This window comes from Ahaetulla prasina, chromosome 1 (assembly GCF_028640845.1).
Source record: "Ahaetulla prasina isolate Xishuangbanna chromosome 1, ASM2864084v1, whole genome shotgun sequence".
In the NCBI taxonomy this organism is placed as follows: domain Eukaryota; kingdom Metazoa; phylum Chordata; class Lepidosauria; order Squamata; family Colubridae; genus Ahaetulla; species Ahaetulla prasina.
This window is the reverse complement of record NC_080539.1, coordinates 193,337,964-193,351,175: the sequence shown is the minus strand read 5'-3', so window position 1 is coordinate 193,351,175 and position 13,212 is coordinate 193,337,964. Positions and strand designations below refer to the sequence as shown.

The 13,212-nt window shown below is 40.9% G+C and overlaps 1 protein-coding gene across 1 annotated transcript in view; it reads right to left on the bottom strand.

The window, feature by feature from the left end:
* ERBB4 (erb-b2 receptor tyrosine kinase 4) overlaps nt 1-13,212 on the bottom strand; it is a 1,012,642-nt gene that overhangs the window by 437,735 nt on the left and 561,695 nt on the right. The window contains exon 4 of the mRNA XM_058186165.1: nt 629-815. Coding sequence (XP_058042148.1) covers nt 629-815 — 187 coding nt within the window. The remainder of the gene's footprint in view (nt 1-628; nt 816-13,212) is intronic.

Below are 13,212 nucleotides of genomic sequence, written 5' to 3'. Positions count from 1 at the left end.
ACATCTGCCAATCTGGTCCTAAACACAATCAATTCCATTTAAGTTCCATGCTTTTAATGATATCAATTTCCAAGAGAGTCAAAAATACTAACCATTTCTTTAGACCATATCTAGATAAGAGGCTTTGTGGCATTGCTCTGTTGATACAGGTTATGCCAAGCATGTGGCATATGACTGATAATGCAGTGGCTCACAGCTGTGTTGTTTCTTCCAATATCAGTAATAAATATGGTAACAAGTGTTGGGAAGGGAAACTGATAACCTCCAGATGTTATTAAACTACTATTTCCAGGAGTCCTGAAACATAGTTCAGGATCACAGATGCTTAGAGACATAGTTGGACAATTTCTAGAGTGACACAGATTCCTCACCACTGATAAAAAGATTTAGATATAGGATAGACAACTGACAGTTGTTAAATTACAACCTGTCAGAATTGTGATTGAGAAATCAAATGCTTTAGTACAAAAGGAGAACACAACTGATGTTTTTGCTTATTTGCTCTGTTCTCTTTTGTTTTATTTTGTAGATCAAAACCGGCCAGTCCTTTGATATTATATCTAAGATCTGCAAACTACGGTCAATAGGATCAAGCTATTCTCTTATAATCTTTTTGTTTTTCCCTTACCTGTCAAGTTCTTCAGCCCAAGCCGCCTCAGTCCAAAACTCCCATCTTTTTTGTAATTGAGGAAGATGGCCAGTGCAGAGCGATCTTCATACAGTTTTGTTCCACGAATGATCCGCAGATTTTCCAAAGGAAGGTATTCAAATTGATTCAGCGCTACCAAGACATAGCCAGTCACTTCTCTGATAGACTGCAAAAGACAGAGATTTGATTGTATACTAAAGTATTCCCAAGTCACTTATCAATTTCCAAGGTTTCTCATACAATATACACAAATCACTTATTCATTCTCATTTAAAAGTGGACGAAATTTATAAAAGTCCAGCTGTCACAGCACTCATAAAGTCAGCATTCATTTCATATTTAAAAGCAAAGAAGAAATGCAACTTCAGAAAAGGCTGTGACTCACATTGTCTCCCATGAACAGTACTTCAGATGACAGGAGGACACAAAGCAAGCCTCCAAATCAAAGGTAGATGTTTTTAATAAATAATTTTGTATTTCTCACATAATTATATATGGCATTACTTTGGTGGCATTAGTACTTTGGTACCACTTCAAGGAACATCTGCAGAATAATTTCAAGTACAGACACAACATGCATGAATAATGCACATAGCATTCATGTGCATCCATATTTTCATATATTTATTCCAAAATAAAAAGGTAAAACATTTTTGCTCAAGGCACAGTTAAACTGCTCAGTTCTTCACTATTAACTCTATTTCCCCCAAAATTTGCTTCCAAAGATGGTAAACAATGTTATAGAGTGGGGGCTATAAAATAAATTTTGTAAAATCTCTTCCCCTTGAATAAATTGTTTGATAATACTCTAAAACAGGGGTATCAAATTGGTAGCCTACAGACTGGATGCATCGCACACAGGCCACAGCCATCCCAGCTCCGCAAAGGCAAAAAAAAAGTCATGATATGTCTCGATACATCACGTGACACGATCAGGTTTGACACCCATGCTCTAATAGAACCCTGTCACAATGTGTTCTGACACACCGTATTTTTCGGAGTATAAGATGCACCGGTGTATAAGACGCACCTTAGTTTTTGGGGAGGGAAACAGGGGGGAAAAATCTGCCTACCAGGCTAGTAGTCCTTAGCCTGGTCAGCTTCAGCACATTAGTTCGCTGGTTTTGAGCGCACAGGCCTGGTTGGGGCTGAAATACAGCTTCTAAAGTACAGCTGATAGTCGGAGGAAGCAGCAATGAAAACAGCAGGCGAAACTCAGAATATCGCTTCACTCGCAAGCCCTCATTGAGCCTAAAAAACAGCTTCAAAAGCTCAGCTGATCATTAGAGGGAGCTCCAGTGACTACAGCAGGCGAAGCACAGAAGGAGTAAGAGAAGGCAGGAGCTGTTCTGGGGAGCCATTTTGCATGTCGCGTTTTCAGCCTCCAAGTGTCGCATTTTCGGGCAGCAATCGGTGGTGATGTGCTTTGGCAATCCTCACAGCCTAGAAGAACTCTCAAAGGGAGCGTTTGGAGGCCAAAAATGCGATGCCCAGTGCCCAAAATGGCTATGCCATTGTCAGTGGCGATCTCTACAGCAAGGAAGAAGACACACAGAAGCCGAAGGGTGGGGGCTGGCGGGTGGGCAGGGCTACATTCAGAGTATGATGCACCCAAATTTTCAGCCTCTTTTTTTAGGGGGGGGAAGTGCATCTTATATTCCAAAAAATATGGTACTTATTTCTTGGGGTGAGGAGGAAAAAAGTCTTGCACAATTCATTATTGGTTTGGCACAGCAAGCAGGAGTTTTCTTCTACTCCCAGAAGTAGCTTATGGAGGCCTGTTCCCAGAAGCCCCTTGGCAGGAGTCAAGTACAGCAACCTCTGTTCTACGGCAGTCACCTTCAATGAGGTGAATCTGCCCACATCAGAACTAGGCCTAGTGCTTGACCACAAGGTTGGTGAATCTGGTGCAGGTGCATTAGTAGGCTAGCAGGGATAATGTGGAACCCATCTTGGCACAAGAAAGTTTCTACCCAGGCAACTTCTGGCTCAGAACTCAGGCAGTAAGATCTATGGCCATGCTAATGGATACTAAGGGCATCCCTAGATTCTTTCAAATAATGGCAATGACAGGAAACTAGTAGATTACAGCATGAGTGCCAAGCATACTTGGAGTACTCATTTGCCTCAACTGCAGATAAAAAAAGCAACCAATCTAGGGAAAACAACTAGGATGCTAACTTAGTACCAAGAAGTAGAGGGATCAATATTCTGCTTTCTCTCTCACACGCACATGCTCACATCCAGGTATTGCTTTTGGGAAAGGAGGAAAAAAGAGTTTTCCAAGAATAAATTTTTTTTCATTCAATTTTCATTCAATTCAATTTTTTTGTCCAAGAGTCCAGAACTCCAACACAATTTGCAAGGTAGAGGTTGCAACTGATAGAGGTTGCATCAATTTACAATTCGTAGGGGTTGCACCAAGAGCCCAGAGCTCCAACACAGTTTGCAACTGATAGAGATTGTGCCATTGCATGCTGACACACTACCTTCATTTGCAGCGAGAGACATATTTTCCTGCTTGCCAAATATGTCAGAGATGCTGCTACTGTGCTTTCATGCACTTGCCAGATGCACAGAGAGAATCCAATAGATATAGACTTCACCTTGGCCATTCTGCTGTCCTCCCCTGCACGTTATTGCTGGATGCAGAGTGAGAAAAGATGGGCTATCAGCAAATGCAGCTAGCAGGGGGGCAAGCAAAGAGTTGAAGGTGTCTCTGCTGTTAGGAAGGGAGATATGATAAATGTGGTCACTCTTAGTAGTTCCAACAATGATCGAACTTCAGGTGTGCTAACCTAATTTGATTGGACTGTTGCCAGTATACATTCTCATTACCTGGACAAACCAATAATATCTTGTCTAGGTAGAGTGGGAAATAGTGTGTTTGCTTAAATTTGGACTGAATAAGCCAGGAGGGTGCAACCCATAGTACGAGAACCCCACTCAAGGGTATAGGGCTTTCAGTGATTTGATTGGTTAAACCATATTTTAAATACTACTGCTGCTAAACTTTATTAGAAGAAAGGCATTACTCTTCCATCTTGAGAATTTCATGAACCAGAACATGCAATTGGAGCAAAAGAGATCTTGCTATAATTATATGTATTATACTTTTCCTCTTTAAGGAAAGCTTTAGAATATAATTCTGAAACACTTTCTGGGAAATAAATATAATTGGACATAGGGAGTCTTATTTCTGAGTAAATAGATATTGGATTTGCTCTTGGGTTGTTGTTTTTTAAAATGTTCTTTTCATCATGTCACTTACAATCTCTTATTTTCATTTTACACTCTAGATTTACCTTATTTTTACACAGTATGAGGGTGAAGGTTTGTACTCCGAGCTTGTGGGTTGGTTTCCGAATGTTTCATTACCAGGCTAGGTAAACATCTTCAGCAGAGTTTAGGGAATGTCAGTGTTCTTCTGTTTATACGGTTTTGTGTGGTCAGTAGGTCTTGTGATGGGTCAGGTATGGGTGTATCAAGTTGAGGATCTTGTGACGATGGCTCACACAAGACCCTCACTGACTACACAAAGCTCTTATACACAGAACACTAACACTGATATCCCCTAAGCTGAAGATGATACCTAATGATGTTTGGAAACCAACCCACAAGCTCAGGGAACTCACCTTCATTCTATACCAAAGCTACAGATATTTGCCACTATTGCAAATTTACACAATATACAGTATGTGTGCTGGACAGAATGGTTGATCCTGACAAAAGGCACAAAGATGCTGTGAGCAAAGCAAGTAAAGTCATTCTGTTTTGCCAACTTTATTGTTGCTACTTTTATATTACATGGATAGTCTATGTACAAATTTTTTGTAACCATTGTTCAGCTTTATAGTATCTCAGAAATGCACTACAGTTCATTGACAATATACTAAAATTCATTGCCATTAAATAATAATGCAATAGTAAAAAAGGAATCATAAACAGGAAGCCATTTCTACCAAGTAAACACCTGGTGGAAGAAAGAAAATTTAACTGACCTCCTAATAAGATTAATTAGCTGAAAGTGGTATCTGTAAATGTGCTTAATATGTCTGATCCCAGTGTATGATATTATCTTTTGCTGGTTTTGAATGCCAGTGAACACCCTGGGACTGGAGATACATATTTAAATATCAAAGATAAACAAATGCTGATTGCTGCCAAAGACCTGTTTTGCTCTAATACTGGTAGCTCTTCCTCATGTACTACTCATCCACAGTGTGAAGAAGTTTCATTAATTCTTTCAGTATGTTAGGCCTTCATGACATCACCTTCATCTCATCCCTTGTCCATTGCAAAGGCAGCATGCATTGAAAGCGATGGTTTCAGGTTAAAAAAAAAGAGAGTTATTTCTCCCAACCAAACTGTTGCTTCCCAAAGTATGAAGAAGGATCTACATCAGGAGCATATTCAGTGCTGTGATGCAGTGAAACGCTACCTTCTGCCCAGCAAAGGTTGTATGAACAAGTGTTTTATAAGCATCTGCAAACCATCGAAATTTGCTGCAGGCTCCCTGTCCCTCTTAGACTCTAGCCACACTACTAAGACCTCATTTGGAATATTGCATCCAGTTTTGATTACCATGATATAAAAAGAAATGTTGAGACTCTGGAAAGAGTGCCGGGAAGAGCAACAAAGATGATTAGGGGGCTGGAGGCTAAACCAACAGAATGGTTGCGTAAGGTTTGGGGTGACATGATAGCATTGTTCTAATATTTGAGGGGCTGCCACAAAGAAGAGGGGGTCAACCTATTTTTGAAAGCACTAGAAGGCAACACAAGAAACAATGGTTGGAAATTAATCGAGGAGAGAAGCAACCTGGAATTAAGGAGAAATTTCCTGACAGTGAGAACAATTAACCATCATCTTGCCTTCAGAAGTTATGGGTGCTCCAACAATGGAAGCTTTTAAGAAGAGATTGGCCAGTCATTTGTCTGAAAGGATAGAGGGCTGCGATGGGGAACCTATGCGATGGGGTGCCACTTGAGGGCACGCAAGCTGTTGTCCCAGCACAGCTCTACTACACGTGCATGCATACCTTCCGCCAGCCAGCTGGTTTTCAGGTTTCTTCCCTCCTTGTTCCCATATCTCACCTGACCTTGATTATCCACTAATCGTAGTATTTTCCGAGATTCTTTCTCTTTTTTCAATTTGTAAACTAACCACCTACCCGGTTTATTAGCATTTTTAAAGTAATTCTGTTTCCCACCTCTAATTTTCTGTGCTAGTTCTTCTTTTTCGATTAAACCCATTTTATGTTTAATTAATTCCATTTTCATTTTAATGTCTTTTTCATCTGGAAATTTCTGTAAGTCTTCCTCAAGTTTCTTGTAGCAGGTTTCTAGTGTTTTATGAGCTTGCCTTTTCTTTGCATTTCTTTTCCTTATATAATCTATCATTAGACCTCTTGCATAGGCCTTCATTGTATCCCAGCAATTTTGTATTGTTGTATCTTCTTTTTTGTTTTCCTTAAAGAAGAAAGCCAACTCCTTCTCCATTTTCTGTACAAATTCCTTATCTTTTAGTATTGTAGTATGTAAAGTCCATCTAGTTCTTTTCCTTTGTCCTTTCCATTTCATTGTTATAGGGTTATGATCCGACCAGGTGCTGGTTTCTATGTCAATTTCTTGAATGTTAAGAGTCAATTTCATTGTCATCCATATCATATCTATTCTGGACCATGATAAGTGTCTGTTTGAATAAAAAGTATATTGTCTATTTCTTTCTAAAGAAGGATTTCACCCTAAAGAAGGATTTGGGAAGGATTTTCCTACTTGTTTCATCGTCTTTTGCGTTCTATAATCGACATTTCCATTGACTACACCATTAAAATCTGCCATTTTTTTCCATTCATGTGCGGGGGTGAGGCTCATACAGGAGACGCTTGTGCATGCATGGGGGGCACACATGTGAGGGTTGCGGGCATGCGTCAGGGGCAGGTTGTGCATGCGTGGGATCGTGCGTGCATGCACGGGGTCGCATACATGCATGGTGGTGGGGTGCACACAACCCATACGTGTATGCGTGGGGTAGCACATGCCTGCACGAGGGGAGGGGCTCATGGGGTTTCTGAATGCATGCGTGGGGGTGGGGCGGGGCGTACGTGAGGGGATCATGCACACATGTGTAGGGGCATGGGGGGGTCACACACGTATTGTATTATGGATATGCATGCACATGCACACTTTCACACGCACACACACATGCTTTCGGCACGGTGCTGAAAAGGTTAGCCATCACTGATATAGGATCTCCTACCTGAGCAGGGGATTGGACTAGAAGGACCTCCAAGGTCCCTTCCAACTCTGATATTCTGTTATTCTGTTTATTGCAGGCTATTTTCCTTTTGACAGCAGACAGCATTTTCCTTTCTTCACTTTTGCCAAACCTGCCAGAACTGGCAAGAGAATCTCAAGGTGACAGCTACGAGCACTTCCCTTCCCAGGACAGGTAGTCTTTGACTTACGACCACAATTGAGCTCAGAATTGACGTTGCTAAGTGAAAAGTTTGTTAAATAAGTTTTGCCCCCATTTTACAATTTTTCTTGCCACATTTGTTAAGTGAATCACTCCAGTTGTTAAATTAGTAACACAGTTGTTAAATGAATCTGTCTTTCCCCATTGACTTTGCTCATCTGAAAATCGCAAAATATGGTCACATGACCCCGGGACATTGGCAGTGTCATACCTATGAATCAATTGTCAAGCATCTGAATGTACATCAAGTGACCAAAAGGATGTTGCAAAGGTCATAATTGTGAAAAATGGTCATAAATCACTTTTTTCAGTGTCATTGTAACTTCAAACGGTCACTAAATGAAGTGTTATAAGTCAAGGATTACCTGTACTTGTTTTCCTATATAAGTAGAAGAGCTTACTTCTAAAGAGAATGGGGAAGCTCAACACAGTTTGCCAAATGAGCTCCCAAACATAAAAAAAGGATATTTGGAGGATAGCCAAATTGGGGGCGGGGGAATTTGGGTGATGGTGGAAATCCGATAACAGGTTTTGGCATCCCGAATAAACCTCACAGAAAGAGAAGGGGAATTGAAAATGGACTAAGAACCTAGTAGAAATATATTTATGAGGAATTAAAGAGAAGAAAGAGAGAGAAAGACAGAGAGAAAGAGAGAGAGAGAGAAAAAGCTAGCATGGGATAATGGGAATGAGGCAGTGTCCATCTGGAACTTCCTGGGTGACTCAAGACTACAAATGACATTAAGACAAAAGCTGACAAATAATGGAATCCACTCTTCTTGCATAGAGAGAGTAAAGGGTGTGATTGATAGCTATGAGAGGCAGCCAGCTAAGTTTTAACTGAAGCTATTGATTAACTATCAGCTGCATTTTAGAACAGGCATACTGTCATTTCTGCAGAACCATGATTTCTGCTAGGAGGAAGTTAAACATTAATCTCACAATAATAGAGCAATTAGGCCATAAGTTAGAGTCCCAAAGTGATATGGAGGTTTAGTTATTGGATTAGTAATGGGGAGAAATAGGTTCTAGTCCACCCTCCAACCACCAAACTCACTCTATTGCTTGGCACCAGTACCCTATTATCCCAACCTACTTTACATGATTGTTATGAGGAAAAATAGGGTAGGGAGCAACCCATCTTGAATTTCTATACAAGAAGCAAGACATAAATCTATTGGGAAAGATCTTTCGAAGGAAAGATGAAAGGAAACTGGCTACATTCCATCCTTTGCAGGCAGACACCAGAGGGAAGCAGAGAGGAACAACTGTAGGCGTGTTTCTACACATTAGCTGAATTCTGCTTGTTAACTTGAAAAATCACTCTTTTAAAGGTTCTTCTTGTTATACAAAGAATAAAGGACAAAGTTAATACAGTCCACAAGAAACTTCTCTTTGTCTGGTAAACCCTGAGAACTCAGGACATTGCTTTAGTGGACAGAATGCATCTCTTCTCCCAGGAAGGGGGGCTTGAGCAGCTTCAACCAGGTTGGGCAGTAAAGCAGGTCTGTCCAGGTGAAAGTCTTCCCCTGGGCAGAGGCTTCAGCTTTACCACTGCAATTGTTGATTCAAAGGAAGGGTGGGTGGGTTCGGCACACATGCACATGCTCATGGATCAGCTAGCTTGGACTCAAGTTCTCCCAGTTGATTTTTATTTGAACGAACTAAGAACAACTATTGGTGGCCGCCATCTTCCTTCCCCAGAGTTTCCATTCCCCCCTGCTAGATTAAAAAAGCACTATTGATCATCTTCTTAATGTTGGGCGAATGGAGCTGGGCATCGGAGCTTGAGAATCAGAGATTTTGCACTCTTCCTTCTCCAGAAGCTATTACACCCATGTTGACAGTTTAACAACCATACTGAAAACAAAATTCAAGTTCGCTTGGTTCACCAGTTGCGTCCCTTCCTTGACCGGGATGCCTTATGCACAGTCACTCACGCTCTGGTTACGTCTCGGCTGGATTATTGCAATGCTCTCTACATGGGGCTGCCCTTGAGGTGCACCCAGAGGCTGCAGTTGGTCCAGAATGCAGCTGCGCGAGTGGTAACAGGAGCCGTTCGTGGCTCCCATGTAACACCACTGCTCCGTAGTCTGCACTGGCTTCCTGTAGTCTTTCGGGTGCGCTTCAAGATTCTGGTTACCATCTTTAAAGCGCTCCATGGCTTAGGACCCGGGTACTTACGAGACCGCCTGCTGCTACCTTATGCCTCCCACCGACCCGTACGCTCTCACAGAGAGGGCCTTCTCAGGGTGCCGTCCGCCAAACAATGTCGGCTGGCGGCCCCCAGGAGTAGGGCCTTCTCTGTGGGACCACCAACACTCTGGAACGAACTCCCCCCTGGCTTACGTCAAGTGCCTGATCTTCGGACCTTTCGTCGTGAGCTTAAAACATATTTATTCATTCAAGCAGGACTGGCATAAATAGTTGCTTTTAAATTGGGGTTTTAATAATATTTTAAATTTTTAAATGTTTTAATTATCGGCCGCATAGTAATAGTTCATTTTAAATTCTTTTAATTGTACATATTCTGTGTTTTATTTTGGCTGTACACCGCCCTGAGTCCTTCGGGAGAAGGGCGGTATAGAAATTTAATAAAATAAAATAAAATAAAAATAAATAAATAAAAATAAATGCCCTTATTAGATTGCCTGCTGTTGAGCTACGAAACAGTCTTCCGCCTGCTGCTTCTCCATTTCTGTCTTTAAAAGAGACTGATCTAACACTGTTTGACACGGGTGGTGAATATATGTTGATAAAAAGGCTGCATAAGATCTGAGATTGTGTAAGAAAATGCCTGCAGAAGCCAATAAATAAGCAGAAACAAAAATAGCTATATGCAGGCCTGTCAAACTGGAGGCCTGTGGGCCAGATACGTCATGCATAGGCCACGCCCACCCCAGCTCCGCAAAGGCAAAAAACAGCAATACATCATGATACATCATGTGACACAGTCAAGTTTGACACCCATGCCATTGAGGAACAGTACCTATCACTTTAATACTGGATCAGCAAAATTCAAAGTTAGATGGGCCTCAGCTGAGGAGGCAACAAGGGCCAAGTACTGAGAATGATTAAGGAGGGCATTGTCAAGCTGTTAAGCCAGTGTGTGGATGAGCCCTTACTCTACCCCAAAACAGTCACTAGTCTTCAGAGTCTTCATATGTGACATCCACTGCTGATGCCAAAGCTTTTGGAATGGAGCATCTCTGATCCCCCCTTAATTAGATAGTGAAGGAAAGGAATGAGCTGCTTTGGAGAAAAGCAACTACTCTGAATTTCCAGCCTGTGGTTAGCATAGCCTAGTAGTTCTTGAGGTTGCTGTGCTAATCTCCAGCCATTAGAAGAGAAGTATTTAGGTCCTGGAGAAGCCTTCAGCTCTCTCAGGACCCTATTATAGAATGCAAGAACTACAGTCATATTTAGTAGGTTCTTCCCTAATTATCTTTGCAACAGGTCTCTTCTACCCAGCAGCACTAAAGTGCTGTATCCGATGAAAGATCTGCCAGGAAACTAGGTTAGCTGACCCGACTTCTAACCCCTGCTCTGTCTTGGCAATGAGCAGAAGGGAAAATATGATTATACTTTCAAGATTCTCTTACTTTAGCCCATATCAGTAAAGCACAGCTCCATCGTTTTAAAAAATATTTTCATTAGTTTTTTACAATACAGTAAGAGTATAGAAATGAAAAGAAAAAGAAAAGACAGGAAATATCTTCCTCCCCATCAGTCATCAAAAAAGAACTGCCAGTCATAGAAGCTCCAGGGTAGAAGATTTCAGGTCGTAAGTGCAGAAGGAAACAAAGAAAAAATATATCAAATAATCACTATGCCAAGTGTATGTATATATGTATGTATTGAATTTAGAGAGCTGTCCAACTCGATAGGATTTTGGGCAGCATTAAAAGTAGTAGAAACCAAAATAATAAAAAAGAACAGAACATTGCATCATTATCTGTCATTTCCTTTGTAATATAATATATGAGACCTGAAATCTGATGTGACATGAGAGCCCCATTGGAGGATTCACCACATGAATCATCAGGATCCTCACTCAGATGTAATCTAGTATTCATACAACTATACATGCACAAAAGCTTTCTTCCAGACACTTTCTGAATGAATCAGTGAGGGATAGAGATTATACAACAGGTAAAAGATTGTCAGGGGCTTTTGGGGGGGGGGGGGCTCAAACATGTAATGCATCCTTCCCAATCCCTCCAGTTATCAGCTTTGCCTCCTACCAGGGAAACATCACAGCTTCTGACAGTCCGCAATTCCATGACACACCTTGACCAATTGGTCAGGCAAAGGAGGCATGATTAGGCAGGCAGTTCTAAGGCTCCAAATGCAATTTGAGAACTGGCAAATGATACATGTGTGGATCAGTATCAGGTTATACTTTCCTGTTTTTTGCAAGCCTTTTGTAAACCACCCAGAGTCATGGTATCAGTGAGATGGGCAGCAAAGAAATTTAATAAATAAGCAAACCTTCCTTTGAACAGACTGATGGTAGTAGCAATGATTATATCATTTGAGTTATGGGGAGGGGGTCACATATGTAAAAGCATTTTTCACAATCACTTGCAATTGCCAGAAGTGCCATTTCTCTATGAAATACATTTCCATCTTACTTTTTTCTATCTACTATTGCCTAAGTCAATTCAAAGAAAGGTCTTATCTGATGTGAGAAACTGGAACATTGATTTCCTGGTGTCCTTTAGCACCTTTGGTTTTGCTTCCCTTATATTTCTCACTGCCTGATTTGTTTTTATTTATAAACAAACACTGAGAGTGAGAGGGAAGAAAAGCTTTGTGCATGCAGCTTCCCACCGTCTTTGAGATCAATGTCTTTCGTAATGCAGTTCTTTATTCTTCTTCTCTCTCCATGTGCACAAAAAGGGACTATGGAACTTTAAGTTATAGAGAGAACACGTCACACAGGGAAGCCTAAATCTTTCTCATTCAAATAACTTTAGAATTAACTCCCTAGATTTATTCTGTTTCAATGAAGTGCTGCTTCTGAATCTGTTTCCAAATGACCTCCTAATGCAGTCCCCCCCCTTCCATCTAATCTAATCTTCCAGCAAACTTATCTTATTATTTTTGTTTCTTGAAAATAGGTCTGTTGTGCCTGAAGTAGGGTCCCGGGTTCTCTGGGCTCTTTGGCTCTCTGGGCTTGGTATAGCGTACTCTTTTTAGCCTCAGTCTGTGAAAGATGTGCCTAGGACCACATGAAAGAAAAATGAATGCTAGAGACCATCCCATAAATTCTTGCCTGAGAGGATTTTGGAACAAGAAGTTTTCTGGTTTGCAGGTCAACTTCAACCACTGTAAAATAAAAACATCCCCATCTGTTCTTTTTCAGGTATTGCTTAACTGCCACAAGTGAATCCAAGAGGAATTCTTTATCAACTTTGAAAAAATCAACAGAAAGATTAATCCAGAGGAATGACAAAACAATTTTTGCTATGCAAACCATTGCTACAAATGAGTATCAGTACTCTTAAGAAAGTGGAAATGCCAGGCATGCCTCATTATTAATAAACTCTATGCACACTAATCCTGGAGCATAATGGATGCTAAAAATTGCACTAAATTCTTGGGAGGATTTTATAAGCATCCACTTAATGTATATAAATATAAAAGTTAGTTAGCAGATTAAAGCCTCTGGTGGCTCAACAGACTAATGCAGTCTGTTATTAACAGCAGCTTGCTTGCAATTACTGCAGGTTCAAGTCCCACCAGGCCCAAGGTTGACTCAGCCTTCCATCCTTATAAGGTAGCTAAAATGAGGACCCAGATTGTTGGGGGCAATAAGTTGACTTTGTATATAATATACAAATGGATGAAGACTATTGCTTGACATAGTGTAAGCCGCCTTGAAATGCAAATTTAAAAGAAAAGGAATTTATTCACTGAATTAGGTCTATCCGAATGCTAGACTTATACTAAAACCCCTGTGTCTCTAGAAATAATAAACAATAAAATATGGATCTATTCTTCCTGATGTAACAAGTATGCCTGTGCGCTCTCTCTCTCTCTCTCCCCACTCTCCTTCCTCTCTCACACATGCACACATG